Source organism: Pseudophryne corroboree, chromosome 4, assembly GCF_028390025.1.
Source record: "Pseudophryne corroboree isolate aPseCor3 chromosome 4, aPseCor3.hap2, whole genome shotgun sequence".
In the NCBI taxonomy this organism is placed as follows: Eukaryota; Metazoa; Chordata; class Amphibia; order Anura; family Myobatrachidae; genus Pseudophryne; species Pseudophryne corroboree.
In genome coordinates, this window is record NC_086447.1 from 821,340,623 (window position 1) to 821,363,827 (window position 23,205).

Here is a 23,205-nt window from a genome sequence, read left to right on the forward strand (position 1 = left end):
GGGTTGGTGGGGTGGTTTGCGTGAGCTTGGTTACAAGAGGAAGGGATTTACTGGTCAGTGGACTGCTTCCGCTGTCACCCAAAGTTTTTGAACTTGTCACTGACTTATTATGAATGCGCTGCAGGTGACGTATAAGGGAGGATGTTCCGAGGTGGTTAACGTCCTTACCCCTACTTATTACAGCTTGACAAAGGGAACACACGGCTTGACACCTGTTGTCCGCATTTCTGGTGAAATACCTCCACACCGAAGAGCTGATTTTTTTGGTATTTTCACCTGGCATGTCAACGGCCATATTCCTCCCACGGACAACAGGTGTCTCCCCGGGTGCCTGACTTAAACAAACCACCTCACCATCAGAATCCTCCTGGTCAATTTCCTCCCCAGCGCCAGCAACACCCATATCCTCCTCATCCTGGTGTACTTCAACACTGACATCTTCAATCTGACTATCAGGAACTGGACTGCGGGTGCTCCTTCCAGCACTTGCAGGGGGCGTGCAAATGGTGGAAGGCGCATGCTCTTCACGTCCAGTGTTGGGAAGGTCAGGCATCGCAACCGACACAATTGGACTCTCCTTGTGGATTTGGGATTTCAAAGAACGCACAGTTCTTTGCGGTGCTTTTGCCAGCTTGAGTCTTTTCAGTTTTCTAGCGAGAGGCTGAGTGCTTCCATCCTCATGTGAAGCTGAACCACTAGCCATGAACATAGGCCAGGGCCTCAGCCGTTCCTTGCCACTCCGTGTGGTAAATGGCATATTGGCAAGTTTACGCTTCTCCTCCGACAATTTTATTTTAGGTTTTGGAGTCCTTTTTTTACTGATATTTGGTGTTTTGGTTTTGACATGCTCTGTACTATGCCATTGGGCATCGGCCTTGGCAGACGACGTTGCTGGCATTTCATCGTCTCGGCCATGACTAGTGGCAGCAGCTTCAGCACGAGGTGGAAGTGGATCTTGATCTTTCCCTAATTTTGGAACCTCAACATTTTTGTTCTCCATATTTTAATAGGCACAACTAAAAGGCACCTCAGGTAAACAATGCAGATGGATGGATTGGATACTAGTATACAATTATGGACGGGCTGCCGAGTGCCGACACAGAGGTAGCCACAGCCGTGAACTACCGCACTGTACTGTGTCTGCTGCTAATATATAGACTGGTTGATAAAGAGATAGTATACTCGTAACTAGTATGTATGTATAAAGAAAGAAAAAAAACCACGGTTAGGTCACTGGTATATACAATTATGGACGGGCTGCCGAGTGCCGACACAGAGGTAGCCACAGCCGTGAACTACCGCACTGTACTGTGTCTGCTGCTAATATATAGACTGGTTGATAAAGAGATAGTATACTCGTAACTAGTATGTATGTATAAAGAAAGAAAAAAAAACCACGGTTAGGTCACTGGTATATACAATTATGGACGGGCTGCGGAGTGCCGACACAGAGGTAGCCACAGCCGTGAACTACCGCACTGTACTGTGTCTGCTGCTAATATATAGACTGGTTGATAAAGAGATAGTATACTCGTAACTAGTATGTATGTATAAAGAAAGAAAAAAAAACCACGGTTAGGTGGTATATACAATTATGGACGGGCTGCCGAGTGCCGACACAGAGGTAGCCACAGCCGTGAACTACCGCACTGTACTGTGTCTGCTGCTAATATATAGACTGGTTGATAAAGAGATAGTATACTCGTAACTAGTATGTATGTATAAAGAAAGAAAAAAAAACCACGGTTAGGTCACTGGTATATACAATTATGGACGGGCTGCCGAGTGCCGACACAGAGGTAGCCACAGCCGTGAACTACCGCACTGTACACTGGTTGATAAAGAGATAGTAGTATACTCGTAACAACTAGTATGACGACGGTATAAAGAATGAAAAAAAAACCACGGTTAGGTGGTATATAATACAATTATGGTTGGACGGACTGCCTGCCGAGTGCCGACACAGAGGTAGCCACAGCCGTGAACTACCGCACTGTACACTGGTTGATAAAGAGATAGTAGTATACTCGTAACAACTAGTATGACGACGGTATAAAGAATGAAAAAAAAACCACGGTTAGGTGGTATATAATACAATTATGGTTGGACGGACTGCCTGCCGAGTGCCGACACAGAGGTAGCCACAGCCGTGAACTACCGCACTGTACACTGGTTGATAAAGACATAGTAGTATACTCGTAACAACTAGTATGACGACGGTATAAAGAACGAAAAAAAAACCACGGTTAGGTGGTATATATTATAATACAATTATGGATGGACGGACTGCCTGCCGAGTTCCGACACAGAGGTAGCCACAGCCGTGAACTACCGCACTGTACACTGGTTGATAAAGAGATAGTAGTATACTCGTAACAACTAGTATGACGACGGTATAAAGAACGAAAAAAAAACCACGGTTAGGTGGTATATATTATAATACAATTATGGATGGACGGACTGCCTGCCGAGTTCCGACACAGAGGTAGCCACAGCCATGAACTACCGCACTGTACACTGGTTGATAAAGAGATAGTAGTATACTCGTAACAACTAGTATGACTATGACGACGGTATAAAGAAAGAAAAAAAAAACCACGGTTAGGTGGTATATAATACAATTATGGATGGACGGACTGCCTGCCGAGTGCCGACACAGAGGTAGCCACAGCCGTGAACTACCGCACTGTACTGTGTCTGCTGCTAATATAGACTGGTTGATAAAGAGATAGTATACAATACTACTAATATACTGGTGGTCAGGCACTGGTCACCACTAGTCACACTGGCAGTGGCACTCCTGCAGCAAAAGTGTGCACTGTTTAATTTTAATATAATATTATTTATCATGTACTCCTGGCTCCTGCTATAACAACCTGCAGTGCTCCCCAGTCTCCCCCACAATTATAAGCTTTATATACAATACATTGATGTGCAGCACACTGGGCTGAGCAGTGCACACAGACTGAGTCACTGTGTGACTGTGTATCGTTTTTTTCAGGCAGAGAACGGATATATTAAATAAAACAAACAACTGCACTGTCTCTGGTGGTCACTGGTCACTGTGGTCGTCAGTCACTAAACTCTGTCTGCACTCTGCACTCTCTTCTAATCTACAGTATCACAGCAATCTCTCTCTCTCTCTCTCTTCTAAATCTAATCTAAATGGAGAGGACGCCAGCCACGTCCTCTCCCTATCAATCTCAATGCACGTGTGAAAATGGCGGCGACGCGCGGCTCCTTATATAGAATCCGAGTCTCGCGAGAATCCGACAGCGTCATGATGACGTTCGGGCGCGCTCGGGTTAACCGAGCAAGGCGGGAAGATCCGAGTCGCTCGGACCCGTGAAAAAAAAAGTGAAGTTCGTGCGGGTTCGGATTCAAAGAAACCGAACCCGCTCATCTCTAGTTTATACAACATAAGGGTGGGTGGGAGGGCCCAAGGACAATTCCATCTTGCACCGCTTTTTTTTTTTTATCTTTGCATCATGTGATGTTTGGGGACAATTTTTATAAGTGCCATCCTGTCTGACACTGCAGTGCCACTCCTAGATGGGCCAGGTGGGTCGCTTAGCTTAGTCATCCAGCGACCTCGGTGCAGATTTTAGGACTAAAAATAATATTGTGAGGTGTTCAGAATAGACTGAAAATGAGTGGAAATTATGGTTATTGAGGTTAATAATACTATAGGATCAAAATTACCCCCAAATTCTATGATTTAAGCTGTTTTTGAGGGGTTTTTGAAAAAAAACACCCGAATCCAAAACACACCCGAATCCCCCGAATCCAACAAAAAATTTTCAGGGAGATTTTGCCAAATACGCGTCCGAATCAAAAACATGGCCGTGGAACCGAATCCAAAACCAAAACACAAAAACCGAAAAATTTCCGGTGCACATCTCTAAGGAACAGTTGCTTGTGAAATGTAAATTAACCCCCCACCCTCCTGATGAGTAGCTGTTGGGGAAATCAAAGTTGCTATGGTCACGATGGTTTATGATGTTGTTGGTCCGATGTTCCGATGTTTGAGGGGAAAAACAATATTTGATTATATATATATATATATATATATATATATATATAAAGGGGGGGATAAGGTGATATTAAGCGACCAATGGTGTCATAAATGGCAGGAGACTATACCAATAAGAACGTAAAAGTAATAATGATTTATTTACAGAACATAGCCTAAAATAAAGTATCACTGGACGCCCTATCTTATAAAGGGAGTGTCCACCAGGAGGCAACAGTTACAATATTTCATGGTTAAACTACTAGTGTTTTTAGTGAAAACGGCATCTTGGCGCTGTTAGCTTTCTTTATACATATATATATATATATATATATATATATATATATATATATATATATAGAGATAGATAGATAGATAGATAGATAGATAGATAGATAGATAGATAGATAGATAGATAGATAGATAGATAGATAGATAGATAATCCGAGTTTGGCCGATTTGTGTTTTTTTTTCTAAGTCCCAATCCGGGAATTCACTAAGCACCAATCTCGGCAGTGTCTGGTCTATTCGTAATGGTTTGAATGACAACCTTCCGAAATACGAATGAATAGACCATCGGTCAAACGCGGCTGTTATTTCATAGAATACGGGCATTCACTATTCATTCGTATTTGGGTGTTAGTTTCTGAGTGCTCAAGTGCGGGTCTGTTTTTTTTCGATTCGTTAAAAAAAGCAGCAAAAATTGTAGCCAATGGTGGGAACTTTGCGGTCAGCGGTGAGGTTACTTTCGGTCAACCGCTGACCGCAAAGTTCCCACCATTGGCTACAATGGAGCGCATAGGCGCTGACAGACACTACAGGAGCACACAGCCAATCAGGAGGGTGCCACGACGTGGCGCTCCCTGATTAGCTGAAGGGACCCTCTTTGACAGGAGTCAGGGGCGGTCCTGGCAGTCGGGGAAAGGGGTCCAATGTGTAAACATGGGGCCCCTTTCAGTGCGTGGTCGGGTTTCCGTTTTATTTTTTTGCCAAGTACGTGGATTATTCAAAGGTCGGATTCTTCACTGGATTATGTGAGTATCATTTTTTTCACAGGTACCCCAAGGATTCTACATGGAGAAGAGGACCGAGCCTCGTGTGAACATAGGTAAGTATGTGTGTATGTTGGTGTGCATGTATGTAATAAAGTTGTACTGTCACGGTGTGTGTGTCCTGTTTTTATTGGGGTATTTTTTTAGTAGTAGTACTATAGGTACCAGCGGGCCGGGTTTTCCACCGCATGCTGGTACTTGTGGTTCTCCAAGTACCAGCTTGTGGGGGAGGCTTGCTGGGACTTGTAGTACTGCTACTAAAAACAATATTCACAATTTTTCACAAGGCTATCAGCCCCCCATCCGCCGCCCTTGGATGGGGGGGGACAGCCTCGGGCTTCACCCCTGGCCCTTGGGTGGCTGGAGGGGGGGGACCCCTTGATTGAAGGGGTCCCCACTCCTCCAGGGTACCCCGGCCAGGGGTGACTAGTTGGGTATGTAATGCCAGGGCCGCAGGGACCAGTATAAAAGTGTCCCCCGGCTGTGGCATTATGTACCTGGCTAGTGGAGCCCGGTGCTGGTTTTAAAAATACGGGGGACCCCTACGCTATTTGTCCCCCGTATTTTTGGAACCAGGACCAGGCGCAGAGCCCGGTGCTGGTTGAATAAATATGGGGGAACCCCTGTCATTTTTTTCACCATATTTTTTCAACCAGGACCGGCTCAAAGAGCCCGAGGCTGGTTGTGCTTAGGAGGGGGGACCCCACGCAATTTTTTCCAGATTTTTTAAGACTTTAATCAACTTTTTAAGGTACACAATGAAGCCCTGCACGGATCTCACAGATCCGGCCGGGATTCTTTGTGTTTTTTCAGGCAGTGTTTTACTCATCACTCCCGTAAAACACTGCCTGATATTACGAATCACATCGACATCGGAAAAAACGATTGTGCAAAACTCAGCAGCTTAGTGAATGATCGTATCAGGATTCAAAAAGTTGCAGTAAAATGCACCCGATACCATTCGAGTTCAAACACCCTTCAAAACGGCCAAAACACGAATATTAGTAAATAAACCCCATAGTATCTAAGGTTGAAAAAAAGACAATTGTCCATCGAGTTCAACCTATTTGGGGTCTCCTATGCAGGATTAATTGGTCTAAAATTTTGACTGATGCTGATGACAGCCGTTGTGTTTTATCCCTCTTTTTATAGTAACTATAGTGCGTGACTATGCACCGTAACCCTGGATATCCTTATCCATTAGGAATTTATCTAACCCATTCTTAAAGGTGTTGACTGAGTCCGCCAGGCAGGGAATTCCAAACACGTATTGTCCTTACCATGGAAAAGCCTTTACGCCGTATTGTGCGGAATCTCCTCTCCTCTAACCTGAGCGAGTGTCCACGAGTCCTCTGTGTTGATCTAACCAAAAACAGTTCCCGCGCAAGCTCTGTGTATTGTCCCCTTATATATTTGTAGATGTTGATCATGTCCCCTCTTAGTCTCCTCTTTTCCAGTGTAAACATGCCCATATATATATATATATATATATATATATTTATATATAAAAAAATCGTAAAAACAAAAACAAAAACGACAATTTCTGAGCTGTTTTTGGAGAAAAAATGTGCTAGTCAAGGGGTTAAAGATATAGGGGCAACTGTGAGAAACACAATAATCTTCTACGATCATCACATCTCTGTGTAATCAGGGCCAGTGATATAAAGAGGAAAATATTGGTTCTGGCAATTAGGTGAATGTCTCAGCAATGTTAGAGGGGAGCAAAAACATATTTTGGGGTGTAATTAATTTGAAAATGCAAATGTATATGTTTTTTACACCTGTAATAGAGGATTCTATGTTAACAGCACCACTTCAAGTGAATATATTTGTTACAGCTTAGAAACGATAAAGGAAATAGGAAAGTAATGATGTTATTTCCACAACAGGCAGCACAATGGTTACGAGCACATCTGCTCACCAGCGTTCCACTCTGCAAATGTTTTACAAATGAAATCACACATTTTTGCAGTTTTTGTCACTGGTCCACAAGTCCGAGTTAAAGTGATGTCCCAGCTTACTGCCCACCCACTACATCTGTCTCTAATACTCCCTGATGCTATTGGCTAAATTATCTGGGCTACACTTTTTTGAGCACATTATCCCATGTGACGGCTCTATGGAAATATTTACAGACCTCTCATATGACATCACTCATCTTGAATGTGGCCATTGCTAGTTATGCAGAAAAACTAAACAAAACGCTTTCCTAGATGTAACATGCATCGTATCTGCATCCACAAGAGCAAGTGGTATTTTTGTGAAGTAAACTTACTAATGGTGAGTGAAAACATTGAAAGCAAATATTAACACAACACGCATTTTGCAGGATATTTTCATGAAACGAGTCCCCAATTTCCTTGTTTTCGGCAAGCGGGATAGTAGCTGTAGGCTGATGCACTCCCCAAAAATGGCCGCAGATTCAGTATGATTTACCGGCCGGCGGGATTCCGGCTGTCCATATCCCGATAGCGGCATCCTGCCGTCAGAATGCTGGCAGTGGGTCGAACACAAAGAGTCCCCTTGTGGGCTTGTTGGCTCACTGCACTCGCCACAGTGTCTGTTCCCACTCTATGGGTGTCATGGACACCCATGAGTGGGAACAGTCCTGTTTTGCCAAGAATCCAGCTGGTGGCATTGTCGACTGGCGGGATTCCGGCGTCGGTATCCTGACCACCGGATTCCCGACAGCCGGCAAATTAAACGAATCCCACAGCCACATCACACCTGCATTTTTGCTGCCACTCCCTGTTACCACCCCCAAATGGTCGCTGACTAATGGTGCCAAGAGAAAGGGGGAGAGGGTACAAATTACCTGGGCCTAGGTCTGATGGAGGGGCCCAGTGAGGCTTCAGTAGGGGCCCAGGCCCCCTCCCCCTTACCTGGCAGCAGCAGCTGCAGCTCTTCTCCTCAGCCCAGCACTCACTGCTGTATGCTGGGCTGCAGTGTGACCCTGGAGGAGCTTAAAATACTATTTTTTTTCAGTATTTTCTGCTAAGGGTACATGACCACACCTCCTGTGATTAGGCCACGGCCCTTGAAAAGTACCTGGGCCAAGCCCGGCTCTCGACTGCCCTGACTATCACTGACAATCCTTGCTGTGAGCAAATTCACTAAAGCACCTTGGCACATGCGCAGTGTGACATAGACGCATGCGCAGTCGGCTGATAATCACTCAACTCCATAAATATTGGCATTGCCTACAGCTTCTCATCAGTCCCTGAATTCTACTTACAGTATAGCCTCATAAGGAAATATCTATGTCATTCTTACCTATCATTTTCCTTTATGAAGACATAACACCAGACACCGATGGTTTCCATTGTGCAATCTAGAGATGTGTGCTGATCCCAGTGTCTTGGTTTTGGTTCTAATTCATCATCGTGTTTTGATATTGGCAAAATCACCCTCAAGTGTTTAGGTCTGGATTTGGTTACAAATCGATAAAAAAAAATCGATAATCATTGATAAAAATCCATAAAAACAGCTAAAATCTTGACATTTTTGCAATCCAAAACACAAAATTTGAATTTAAAATACAAACTCTGAACCATGGGAAGATCTGAATCTAGTCCTGGTTCGGATCAGATCTCATCGGGACACCCAGACCGGGTTTTAGTTCGGATTAGTGATGAGCGGGTTCGGTTCCTCGGAATCCGAACCCCCCCGAACTTCAACCTTTTTACACGGTTCCGAAGCAGACTCGGATCCTCCCGCCTTGCTCGGTTAACCCGAGCGCGCCCGAACGTCATCATCCCGCTGTCGGATTGTCGCGAGATTCGGATTCTATATAAGGAGCCGCGCGTCGCCGCCATTTTTCACTCGTGCATTGGAAATGATAGTGAGAGGACATGGCTGGCGTCCTCTCACTTTGTTTCAGGGGGCTGCAGTGCAAATATCTTTATTCTGGGGACCAGCAGTATTATAGGAGGAGTACAGTGCAGAGTTTTGCTGACCAGTGACCACCAGTATTATACGTTGTCTGCCTGAAAAACGCTCCATATCTGTGCTCAGTGTGCTGCATATATCTGTGCTCACACTGCTTTATTGTGGGGACTGGGGACCAGCAGTATTATATAGGAGGAGTACAGTGCAGAGTTTTGCTGACCAGTGACCACCAGTATACGTTGTCTGCCTGAAAAACGCTCCATATCTGTGCTCAGTGTGCTGCATATATCTGTGCTCACACTGCTTTATTGTGGGGACTGGGGACCAGCAGTATTATATAGGAGGAGTACAGTGCAGAGTTTTGCTGACCAGTGACCACCAGTATTATACGTTCTCTGCCTGAAAAACGCTCCATATCTGTGCTGCATTGTAGTATATAGTAGGAGTACAGTGCATAATTTTGCTGACCACCAGTGTATAATATATAGGAGTACGGTACAGAAGGCCACTGCTCTACCTACCTCTGTGTCGTCAAGTATACTATCCATCCATACCTGTGGTGCATTTCAGTTTTGCACAGTTTGCTGACCACCAGTATATAATATATAGCAGTACGGTACAGTAGGCCACTGCTCTACCTACCTCTGTGTCGTCAAGTATACTATCCATCCATACCTGTGGTGCATTTCAGTTTTGCACAGTTTGCTGACCACCAGTTTATAATATATAGCAGTATGGTACAGTAGGCCACTGCTCTACCTACCTCTGTGTCGTCAAGTATACTATCCATCCATACCTGTGGTGCATTTCAGTTTTGCACAGTTTGCTGACCACCAGTATATAATATATAGCAGTACGGTACAGTAGGCCACTGCTCTACCTACCTCTGTGTCGTCAAGTATACTATCCATCCATACCTGTGGTGCATTTCAGTTGTGCGCAGTATATATAGTAGTAGGCCATTGCTATTGATACTGGCATATAATTCCACACATTAAAAAATGGAGAACAAAAATGTGGAAGGTAAAATAGGGAAAGATCAAGATCCACTTCCACCTCGTGCTGAAGCTGCTGCCACTAGTCATGGCTGAGACGATGAAATGCCATCAACGTCGTCTGCCAAGGCCGATGCCCAATGTCATAGTAGAGAGCATGTAAAATCCAAAACACAAAAGTTCAGTAAAATGACCCAAAAATCAAAATTAAAAGCGTCTGAGGAGAAGCGTAAACTTGCCAATGTGCCATTTACGACATGGTGTGGCAAGGAACGGCTGAGGCCCTGGCCTATGTTCATGGCTAGTGGTTCAGCTTCACATGAGGATGGAAGCACTCATCCTCTCGCTAGAAAAATGAAAAGACTTAAGCTGGCAAAAGCACAGCAAAGAACTGTGCGTTCTTCTAAATCACAAATCCCCAAGGAGAGTCCAATTGTGTCGGGTGCGATGCCTGACCTTCCCAACACTGGACGGGAAGAGGTGGCGCCTTCAACCATTTGCACGCCCCCTGCAAGTGCTGGAAGGAGCACCCGCAGTCCAGTTCCTGATAGTCAAATTGAAGATGTCACTGTTGAAGTGCACCAGGATGAGGATATGGGTGTTGCTGGCGCTGCGGAGGAAATTGACAAGGAGGATTCTGATGGTGAGGTGGTTTGTTTAAGTCAGGCACCCGGGGAGATACCTGTTGTCCGTGGGACGAATATGGCCATTGACATGCCTGGTCAAATTACAAAAAAAATCACCTCTTCGGTGTGGAATTATTTTAACACAAATGCGGACAACAGGTGTCAAGCCGTGTGTTGCCTTTGTCAAGCTGTAATAAATAGGGGTAAGGACGTTAACCACCTCGGAACATCCTCCCTTATACGTCACCTGCAGCGCATTCATCATAAGTCAGTGACAAGTTCAAAATTTTGGATGACAGCGGAAGCAGTCCACTGACCACTAAATCCCTTCCTCTTGTAACCAAGCTCCTGCAAACCACACCACCAACTCCCTCAGTGTCAATTTCCTCCTTGCACAGGAAAGCCAATAGTCCTGCAGGCCATGTCACTGTCAAGTCAGACGAGTCCTCTCCTGCCTGGGATTCCTCCGATGCATCCTTGAGTGTAATGCCTCCTGCTGCTGGCGCTGCTGCTGTTGTTGCTGCTGGGAGTCGATCGTCATCCCAGAGGGGAAGTCGGAAGACCACTTGTACTACTTCCAGTAAGCAATTGACTGTCCAACAGTCCTTTGCGAGGAAGATGAAATATCACAGCAGTCATCCTGCTGCAAAGCGGATAACTCAGGCCTTGGCAGCCTGGGCGGTGAGAAACGTGTTTCCGTTATCCACCGTTAATTCACAGGCAACTACAGACTTGATTGAGGTACTGTGTCCCCGGTACCAAATACCATCTAGGTTCCATTTATCTAGGCAGGCGATACCGAAAATGTACACAGACCTCAGAAAAAGAGTCACCAGTGTCCTAAAAAATGCAGTTGTACCCAATGTCCACTTAACCACGGACATGTGGACAAGTGGAGCAGGGCAGACTCAGGACTATGACAGCCCACTGGGTAGATGTATTGCCTCCCGCAGCAAGAACAGCAGCGGCGGCACCAGTAGCAGCATCTCGCAAACGCCAACTCGTTCCTAGGCAGGCTACGCTTTGTATCACCGCTTTCCAGAAGAGGCACACAGCTGACAACCTCTTACGGAAACTGAGGAACATCATCACAGAATGGCTTACCCCAAATGGACTCTCCTGGGGATTTGTGACATCGGACAATGCCAGCAATATTGTGCGTGCATTACATCTGGGCAAATTCCAGCACGTCCCATGTTTTGCACATACATTGAATTTGGTGGTGCAGAATTATTTAAAAAACGACAGGGGCGTACAAGAGATGCTGTCGGTTGCCCGAAGAATTGCGGGCCACTTTCGGCATTCAGCCACCACGTTCCGAAGACTGGAGCACCAGCAAACAGTCCTGAACCTGCCCTGCCATCATCTGAAGCAAGAGGTGGTAACGAGGTGGAATTCAACCCTCTATATGCTTCAGAGGATGGAGGAGCAGCAAAAGGCCATTCAAGCCTATACATCTGCCTACGATATAGGCAAAGGAGGGGGAATGCACCTGACTCAAGCGCAGTGGAGAATGATTTCAACGTTGTGCAAGGTTCTGCAGCCCTTTGAACTTGCCACACGTGAAGTCAGTTCAGACACTGCCAGCCTGAGTCAGGTCATTCCCCTCATCAGGCTTTTGCAGAAGAAGCTGGAAACATTGAAGGAGGAGCTAAAACAGAGCGATTCCGCTAGGCATGTGGGACTTGTGGATGGAGCCTTAATTCGCTTAACCAGGATTCACGGGTGGTCAATCTGTTGAAATCAGAGCACTACATTTTGGCCACCGTGCTCGATCCTAGATTTAAAACCTACGTTGGATCTCTCTTTCCAGCAGACACAAGTCTGCAGAGGTTCAAAGACCTGCTGGTGAGAAAATTGTCAAGTCAAGCGGAACGTGACCCGTCAACAGCTCCTCCTTCACATTCTCCCGCAACTGGGGGAGCAAGGAAAAGGCTAAGAATTCCGAGCCCACACGCTGGCGGTGATGCAGGGCAGTCTGGAGCGAGTGCTGACATCTGGTCCGGACTGAAGGACCTGCCAACGATTACTGACATGTCGTCTACTGTCACTGCATATGATTCTCTCACCATTGAAAGAATGGTGGAGGATTATATGAGTGACCGCATCCAAGTAGGCACGTCAGACAGTCCGTACGTATACTGGCAGGAAAAAGAGGCAATTTGGTGGCCCTTGCAGAAACTGGCTTTATTTTACCTAAGTTGCCCACCTCCAGTGTGTACTACGAAAGAGTGTTTAGTGCAGCCGCTCACCTTGTCAGCAATCGGCGTATGAGGTTACTTCCAGAAAATGTGGAGAAAATTATGTTCATCAAAATGAATTATAATCAATTCCTCCGTGGAGACATTCACCAGCAATTGCCTCCAGAAAGTACACAGGGACCTGAGATGGTGATTCCAGTGGGGACGAATTAATAATCTGTGAGGAGGGGGATGTACACAGTGAAAGGGGTGAGGAATCGGACGATGAGGAGGAGGTGGACATCTTGCCTCTGTAGAGCCAGTTTGTGCAAGGAGAGATTGATTGCTTCTTTATTGGTGGGGGCCCAAACCAACCAGTCATTTCAGTCACAGTTGTGTGGCAGACCCTGTCGCTAAAATTATGGGTTTGTTAAAGTGTGCATGTCCTGTTTATACAACATAAGGGTGGGTGGGAGGGCCCAAGGACAATTCCATCTTGCACCTCTTTTTTCTTTCATTTTTCTTTGCATCATGTGCTGTTCGGGGACTATTTTTTTGAAGTGCCATCCTGCCTGACACTGCAGTGCCACTCCTAGATTGGCCAGGTGTTTGTGTCGGCCACTTGTGTCGCTTAGCTTAGCCATCCAGCGACCTTGGTGCACCTCTTTTTTTCTTTGCATCATGTGCTGATTGGGGACATTATTTTTTTGAAGTGCCATCCTGTCTGACACTGCAGTGCCACTCCTAGATGGGCCAGGTGTTTGTGTCGGCCACTTGGGTCGCTTAGCTTAGTCATCCAGCGACCTCGGTGCAAATTTTAGGACTAAAAATAATATTGTGAGGTGTGAGGTGTTCAGAATAGACTGAAAATGAGTGGAAATTGTGGTTATTGAGGTTAATAATACTATGGGATCAAAATGACCCCCAAACTCTATGATTTAAGCTGTTTTTGAGTGTTTTTTGTAAAAAAAAACACCCGAATCCAAAATACACCAGTGTCCGACAAAATATTTTCAGGGAGGTTTTACCAAAACGCGTCCGAATCCAAAACACGGCCGCGGAACCGAATCCAAAACCAAAACACAAAACCCGAAAAATGTCCGGTGCACATCACTAGTTCGGATCCAGAATATTTGTAGAGATTCTGATTTCTGGAACCACACATCTCTAGAGCAATCAAATAACTACTTGGTTTGATCTCCACAAATTACAGTAGAGTGATATGTGCCTTTTGCTTTAGACCTGCACACTGCATCTAGAACATACGATACGACAATGCAATAAGATAGCTTTCATTTAGTCTCCTTGGTTAAAGGACTTTATCCAGATTCCAATCAATTACATATAGTCCTGCTAAATCCACCAAAGTACATATTGACTTTGATAAGCTGCGAAGTTCAGTCTTTGAATTCAGAGTCAATCCTGGAAATAGCGAACACCTAGGGCGCCATTGCTCCAGGGGATGCCCAGCAGACACAGTGACCCGTCTAATCGCATGACTCACCATTTTAAATATAGGGGCACATGTATAATGCCTCTATATACGATACATTTTAGCCATCCATTTTATTTATAGGAAAATTCAAAAACTAATTAAGAAAATCTAGAGTGTACTTATTAGAGTTTTAGAATTTATAGGTCTTAGCAGACTAATGAATTGGCTTTATGATTTTTTTTTTTATAGAATAATAAGTAGTCTAATTCGGGTTCTACTAATGTATTTTCAAGGATCTCCCATTATCAGTAATGACATTAATTACTAAGAAACACTTGTTCTTAATGCAAGAATATTAGTTGCTGTAAGAGCTATGGAGTGCGGAGTAACATAAATGCGCATATACAGTACAAGATCTACTGACAAAAGCTATATCTGAAGCACAATGATTAGACATGGAGAAAGATTGGTAAATAAACCTCTTTGCTCTAGTGAGCTGTTTTCTCTTGTATAACTTCCAGTACAGTAAAGGGTCGGACTGGGGCATGAAGTGGTGGGGGCCCATGTTTAGGGACGTGGCCAGTCTACAAAGGGGAGTGTGGCCAGCTGCCCCATTGGTTTTCCTAACCATTAGAGAGTGCATGGGATCTCTAATGGTTAGAAAAGACACCATAGTTCTTTGTAGTATAAAGTAAAATATGTATAATTCAAGTACACAATCTGGAACCTGATACCTAGAGGAGGATGAAGGGCCTGGTGCCCACTGGGAGTTTCCCCTGTGCCCCTGTGGGCCAGTCCAACCCTGGTACAGTATCAGGGCGGGATTTACTAAAGGAAAAATGCTGTAAAAAGTAAAAACCCTGTTTTCAGGGTTTTTCCCACATTTTCAAATGTACTAAACCCTGACCATCTGCTTACCAATGCGGAGGGTTTTGCACGCTTTTTATGGCAATACCCTATAGAAGACTATGGGCTTCTTACCGCATCCCGTCGCCTCTCGCTGCCCCCCTTCACCTGCATGCTGTCAGCTTTCTGGCGTGCTCTCCAATCCCCCAACCTCCTCCTCCCCCGCAACACAGCCAGTTGTCCTTTCGGCTGCAGGGAGGAAGAGGAGGAACCCGGGACTGACTGCAGACGTCACCTCCCGGGGGGGGGTTAGGTATCACAGGCGGCCTCTGTCATCGTATTGCAATACCAATTGCATAAGTTAGTACATATGCGATTAGCATGACCGGTGATGGGCGGCTATGTATGTTTTTATTTCAAGAATTCCTTTTAAGTGTTCTCAGACTATAAATATTTTATTGGGGGGAATTCAAATGTTTGAAAAGTCTAATGGATAGGAATAAAACAGACACACAATTGACTTTTCAAACAATTAAATATCCCCCTATATGTCTATGAAGTTATCACCCATCTTTTGACTGTCAGTTATCAAACCTATACTTTTACTTTCCTCCTCATCAAATGAATGTGACATGCTCAGCCCTACTGTACATTTATATCACCTTTATTGTCAATATAATATTTTCTATTACATTATGTAATATGTACAATAGTGCGTATTTTGGGGGACATAGTCAGAATGTTGACATGGAAAATGTGGACACTGTAATGTTGACAAGTTCAGAAAGATGACATTGAGGATGTTGACATGTTTGGTCAAAATGTCGACATGTTCATAATGCCGGCATGTACCATGTCAACATTCACAATGTACACACTGACAAAATGTGGTCAATTTTAAAATGCCAACATTATGCATGCCGACATTTGAAATTAGGGGTAGGTTAGGGTTAGGCTCCAGTTATTGTTAGGGTTAGGCTGTGGTTGGGGTTAGGCTAAAATAGGAGTGTTGACATTATGCCTGTCAACATATATAATGTCAACATAATTAACAGGTCGACATCATGTTTATCAACATGTCATACCACACCCATATTTTGGACCCATTGCTAGATATACAGAAAAAGGGGCCCGTGTGCACCTCCGGATGGGGCCCCTCCGTATGGCGCTGTAGACTCCAGCATTGTGCAGGAATCTACTGCGCATGCGCAGGTGTCTGGAAACATGGCGCCCGCCATGATCTGGAGACCAATTTGGCTACTGCGCATGTGCAGCGGCCATTTTGGTGGCGATTTTCACCGCGACCGCAGTACCCGACGCTGGACTCCAGAAAGGTAAGTATTAAAATGGGTGCAGTGTGTACAGTGTGGCCCCCCCTTGGAACCACGGGCCCGTGTGCACCCAAACGCCAATGCCTACAACGTTATATCTGGTTGCAAATGCTCACAGGATGGAACCGTCCTATCATAATGCTTGGGGGAGAAGACAAAAGTGAGGCTACAACTCTATGGGGCAGAAGCATTAGGCCTGGAGTAGTAATAAAGCAGTGATAAAGAAGTGATAAGTGGATGGTGATAACGCACCAGCCAATCACTACGGGTTTGAAAAAGGACAGTTAGGAGCTAATTGGCTGGTGCGTTATGACTTTCCACTTATCACTGCTTTATCACTTCTCCAAGCTTAATACATCTGCCCCTAAGTCTGCCAGCAGTGAGAGCTGTGAGGGGAGGTAGTGGGCATACGATTCCTGCAGCTAGACACACACTGCAGAAGATTATGGGGTCTACTGTATGTACTAAGCCTTGAAGAGAGATAAAGTGGACGGAGCTAAAGTACCAGCCAGGTCAGAATTCTGACTACAATGGTAATTTTAATTTAAGCATGACATTTTTTGTCTTTACTGTATGTTGCAGGAAGCCGATGAAGCTTTACTCAGTAATCTAGAACTTCAGATCGAATCCCAGTTCCTACAAGATGACATTAATGCAGCAAAGGACAGAAACAAAAAGGTGCAGTAAGTGCTATGTATTTTTTGAAAACAATGATTTTTATTTTATTATTAAAATTATAATATATACAAAGGTATACAATAAATTGAATATACAGAATACCTTAAAAACGCTGAAAATACAGAGAAACAAGGTACATGGTACAAAGAACATAGGCCCTCATTCCGAGTTGTTCGCTCGTTGCCGAGTTTCGCTATATTGCGATTAGTCGCTTACTGCGCATGGGCAAGGTTCGCAGAGCGCATGCGCTTAGTTATTTTACTCAAAAGTTAGGTATTTTACTCACGGCATAACAAGGATTTTTCATCGTTCTGGTGATCGGAGTGTGATTGACAGGAAGTGGGTGTTTCTGGGCGGAAACTGGCCGTTTTATGGGTGTGTGTGAAAAAACGCTGCCGTTTCTGGGAAAAACGCGGGAGTGGCTGGAGAAACGGGGGAGTGCCTGGGCGAACGCTGGGTGTGTTTGTGACGTCAAACCAGGAACGAAACTGACTGAACTGATCGCAGTGGCAGAGTAAGTGTCGAGCTACTCAGAAACTGCTAAGAAATTTCTATTCGCAATTATGCAAATCTTTCATTCGCAATTCTGCAAAGCTAAGATTCACTCCCAGTAGGCGGCGGCTTAGCGTGTGCAATGCTTCTAAAAGCAGCTAGCGAGCGAACAACTCGGAATGAGGGCCATAATCAGTAAAATATATAGTATGAAATATACATGAAAACAATCAAAACCCAGCCAAAGGTCCCTTGGTAACACACAGACCAGGGGATTGACTGGGTTAATACCATCAGCAAAAAAACAACAACTCAAACACAAAAGAAAAAGGGTGTAAGTAAGAGATCATTAGCAGTGTCCAGTGATAGGGGAAGATGAAAGAGGTGACAGTGGAGTAAGTGCTATGTTTAAGCTAACAAACCTTATGAAGAGCAAACACCATGGTAATGCATCACACATTAATCCACTCTATACTTGCCTACCCTCCCGGAAAGGTCGGGAGGCTCCCTGCCGGCCCCCCTGGAAAGGTGGGCAAGTGTCCCACTTTTCCTGGCAGCACCTGCACTCCCCCTCAGCCGCCCACAGCAGAGAACAAGTGGGCGGTCCGAGGAGGATACGATGAAGCAATTAGCGTGATCATAGCTCCGCCCCCCACTGTACAGTGCCTGTCTTCTCGGCACTGTCTAGTGGGGCGGGACTACGATGATGCGACTATGGTGCCACGCCCCTGGACCGCTCGCTTTCCCCATCGGCCACGCACCTGGACCACCCACATCGCCGCCATACACGCCCCCATTAGCCTACCACGCTGCAGCCTCCCGGAGGATGGCGCAGCAAGGTAGGCAACTATGATCCAGTTATTTCTCTCTCCTGTTCTCTCGGTCTACAGTCTCCCCATTATATTTCGTATATACAGTACATTTCCTGCCCAAACATTTGGGTTGATATACCAAGCAGTGAAAATAGTGAAGTTGCCCATAGCAACCTAAAAGCTTTGAGGAAGCACTTAACAAATACATTCTATAAAATGATAGGTAGATGCTAATTAATTGCTATGGCTAATTTCTCCTCTGACCCATTTCTTCACCTTTTTCACTGCGTGACGCATCAACCCCATCATTTCATAAGGAATGTTCAATGAAGTAAAGATCAAATGCAGTTTTATAAAACAAAACATCTTATCACTCACTGTATGCACTGAGCAGTTTTCAAAGCAAAACATTAGGTTGGCTTCGTATCTCTCTAATGTTCAGCTGTGCCTGTTGCTCTCATGCTTGGAAACATTTCATATTCTCTGTCAGTCTTAAATAATAATTATTTGCCAATTGTGAATAATACACATGTAACTGTTTACCCAACAGAATCTCATGGAAATTCAGACCTATGTCAGCATATTGCAACAAATTATCCAGACAACGCCTCCTGTGACTGCCATTACCGTCAGCATGTATGAAGTAAGAGCTACAGTATTATAATAAAGTAGTTAAAAGCCAGCAAAATGACGGACACCAGGGCTGGATTATAGGGGTAGTGGGGGCCGTCGCTACTCACACAGGAGCTGCTGGGTTTCTGGAAGTCCTGCTGCTGGGAGCCGGGGCTCTGTCTTGTTGAGTGTGAGTGAGTGAGTGAGTGAGTGAGTGAGTGAGTGAGTGTAGAATTAGCCTTTATATATATACTAGCTGTTCTACCCGTTCTTGGCACGGGAGTTTCTGATTTTCACGGTTGTACATATAAATGAGCGTCAAAAATGTGGTACATCTAGAGAGAGGTGAATTTGAGACATATTAATGTAAGTAAATATTAATCCATATTTCTTGGCATTGCCCGAGGAGCACCTGTAGCAGATACGGTAAAAAGTGACACAACCATTTTTGTAGTTTATTAAATTCTACACACAGGAGGTGATTGTCCATTTGGGCGTTATCAGTCACGCAATGCAAGCCGCGCATCAGTAATGATGTCATTATGTCAACCCCCTTTAGTTTTCCTATTTCCTACCTGAAGAATACCTATGTTACATTTCAGCTTCCTAACATATCGGGAAGTAAGAGAATTAGTGATGAGCCAGTCAGCCAGTCAGGGCTTTCGTATATATATATATATATATATATATATGTACTGTACATCTGTAATAAGCAGGCTATAATGATGCTGCACTGTGTACACGGCACGTGTAGACTCTCCAGTCCCTGTACAGCTCACCACCAATCTGGATAGAGAGGACGCCAGCAGCTGGCTGGAGTGGTCTGGCCATGGCCTGTGCAGGTAGTTGTGTTGTCAGTGGAAAGGAAACTGCAATGTAATCATTACCCAGTCTCATCTAATGATCAGGCAGGCCTTTGTTTCTAGTAACATGGAGACTTAGGGGGGAATTTAGATAGCCATGGTATTTTACCACTGGCTAATTGATCCCCCGGAACTATTCAATTAACCCTGAAGGCAGCCAGCTCAGACCCGAAAAGAAATCCCAGATGAATAGCCTGTTTTTGGGTGCCACAAACCCGTTAATACATAGGTCTGTGTTAATGTCCGAAAACAGTTAATTTACTGGGGCGAGAAAAAGGAGTTCTAATTGAATGGCAACCATCCTTTTTCATATTCGTTAAATTAATAGATCTAATTAATTTCCCCCCTTAGAGGTATATTTGTTAAAGGTCGATTTTCATCAATGTAGCTACATGTCTTAATCGCTGACTACACCCATTTGGGGTTATGGTTTGTGTCGATTAAGGATAGAAGTCTCAACACAGTCCTAGACCGGAGGTATACAGTTTATCAGAATACTCGTACAATATATCCTATAATAGGTACACTTTTTCTTAACTAACGCTGTCTGTATAAAGACATGTAGAATACTCAAGTGTTTGTAAAGTCACAGCGCTGTATACAGGCTGTATACCTTGCCCTGCAGTCCCAGAGAATAGCCGCAACTATGCTTATAAAATTGGCACCCAGCGTCTCAGTCAGGGAGTGAGGGAGAGTGTGAGGCAGCTCCAGGGTGGGAAAATCTGCAGTAGATGTTGCCTTGGGCCGGAGAGAGGCTACAGGTCAAGCACCAGCTCCCTATGCTGGACTTTCACCCCAGGTACTAGCGAGCCTTATTAAATGGGGCGTTAATACATCCAGCCTGTGTTCTATTGCCCTGGCGGTCTAGTGGAGTCCATGCTCGGTGACAGTGTCCATGGAACGTGATTTAATGGCGAGTCCCGACTGGGGGACCCTCTTACCTCCTCCCCGTAGCAACCACGCGAACCAGGAGAGCGACTGAGACTGTGTGCCTAAAGCCGGAGCGTCTCCGCCATAAGTACCCGGGAACAGGCCGCGGGAGTATGCAACGTTGCTTGGGAGGTGATGGAGTTGTAGCGCAGAAGTGTCACCATGACATACAGTACTGATAGCCCAGTTTTGAAGAAATTTTTGGTCAGAAAAAGCTTTTTTAGGGCAGCCCAGTGCAGCCCACCTGTTAAGTGACCTGCTGCTGCAGACACCAACTGAAACTGAGCTCACAGTGCCTGGAGGTGGGGTTATAGAGGAGGCCCCAATGCATCCTGGGACAACCTAAAGTTTTAGCCTGTTGGTGCCTCTGGATCAAGATCCACTCTACCCAAATGTTTCCCTGTGGAACCCAATGTAACCTGCTGCAGCAAAAGTAGTGTGTGACTGTAAGTGCTTAGGGGCTTGAGGGGGAGATAGGGACAGATAGGTGATGCTGGGATTAAGAGGAGAAAACTGCATGTGAGATTGTTTTACAGTAATACAGAAATTTGGCAGGTGCTGTAGAACAGCTCCCCCTGCTTGTGGTGCCGTGTGTGGTGGCACATGTCACGCCACCCTAGTTATGGCCATGAACTCAATGCATACGCAGAATATGAAGATGTATGCCCCATCTTCTTAAGATATTCAATTTTATTCATTTACATCATTAAATTTACTGAATTCAAAGGCAAAGAGGACGCAGAAACTTTCTTTGCCTACTGAACTGTTGGAACTGGGAGACCACCACTGTCTAATACGTAAACCTCTATACTAAATCATTGTCTTTTGTCTATTATGATTGCCCAGTTTGTTTTGTTTCTTTAGGAAAAGCTGATATCTGAACGAAGAATCCCTATACTACAAAGCCAACTGGAGGAATATAAGAGCATCTTATGTCAGCTACAGGCACAGAAGTGTAAGCTACAGTCTGAGGTAAGGCATTTGCTACAGTGGCGTTATTTATAAAATTGCACAAAAAAAAACAATAAGCTACCGTACACAATGATATAAAACCTCCACATATAGTAAAAACCTGATTTGACAATAAAATGCACCTGAACCTTTATTCATCTTTTATTCACCCATATGACATCATAACTCTGCCCCTTATTTCCACTATAATATGTAAATATTACATCAGTAAGAAAATTCCCAGTTCACATTATAAATGTGTCACTCTGTAGCAGCACTGCAGCAAATCAATTCAAAGCCTAATTCATTTCATAAATCCCACCAATTACACAAGCTGCAATGTGAAATACAAATATTTATTTTGAATTGGTGCCATTAGCCATATACTGTAAGCCATGGAGTATGCAGGACAGATTGTCTACTTTGCTTTTTATTAAAATGGGAAAGTAAGTTCTGCATTATCTTTTTATTCATGTTCCAAAAAGGACAGCGATAGGGTCTTCCTGTATTTTAAAACACCCAAAACGAATACTGCATTGGAAGTAATAGTCTTTCCCCATTGGCATAGCAAAAACTTTGTGGGCTGCATGGCAGCATTTTGAAGGGGCCCCTGCCCCATTGCTTATAGCGAGACACCGCTCTCTGCAGCAATAGTTAATTAATAACAGGAACATGTGTCCTGCTCAGGGACGGTTCAGGGGCTTTTTGCGCCCCGGGCGGCAATAGGGCGTGGCTTCATACAGGGGACGTGGTCAGTTACGCCCCCTGTAAAGTAGTAGCGCCGCTGAAATGATGTGCGGTGCGCGATGACATCATCGCACACCGCACGGTAAAGGTCCTCTCCATGAAGGGAAACTAGACGCGTAGCGGGACACAGCGGGCAGTGGGGGGCACAGCAGCAGCGGATCTTGCCCTGGTGCGGCGCCCTCCGGATGTTATATCTGAGCGCTAGTGGGTTCAGACTCTAATGCGCTTACGCAGATCTCTGGGAAAATGGTGCAGCGCCCATTTTCCCAGTGATTTCTCTACTGTAAAAATGGTTGCCACACCATTTTCACAGTGATTGCAACAGCTCTGCCGCCGTCGACGCGGGACTTCAGAGGGGTAAGTATTCAACAAATGGGTACATTGTGTGTAGCCCCTCCCTGGACTCAGGGGCCCGTGTTCACCGCACACACTGCACCCATTATAAATACACCAGTGCTGTGGCCAACTAGCAAAATGAATGAGCAGGAAAATCGGTCTTATGCTAGGAGACAGATTAAAGGGCCTCATACACTACAACGATAATGCCCGATTTCATCCGATTTCGACCTTTTGGAAAAGTGGCAAATCGGATGTGTTTTACATCCGATCCGATACGATGTGCGGTCCCATGAGCATTGGATCGGAGTCCCTAGATCATTAGTGCTGCACTCGTGATATGTCGGATCCTGCAGGCATGGCTGGGATCGCATAAGATACATCGTATGCAAAGGGACTACATACGATGTATCCTATAC

At 45.0% G+C, this 23,205-nt stretch overlaps 1 protein-coding gene across 1 annotated transcript in view; it reads left to right on the forward strand.

Annotated features, from left to right (window-relative positions):
• The window catches only part of BFSP1 (beaded filament structural protein 1), an 82,198-nt gene that overhangs the window by 28,722 nt on the left and 30,271 nt on the right, over positions 1-23,205 (forward strand). Inside the window, exons 3-5 of the mRNA XM_063919830.1 lie at positions 16,948-17,043; positions 18,898-18,990; positions 21,617-21,724. Coding sequence (XP_063775900.1) covers positions 16,948-17,043; positions 18,898-18,990; positions 21,617-21,724 — 297 coding nt within the window. The remainder of the gene's footprint in view (positions 1-16,947; positions 17,044-18,897; positions 18,991-21,616; positions 21,725-23,205) is intronic.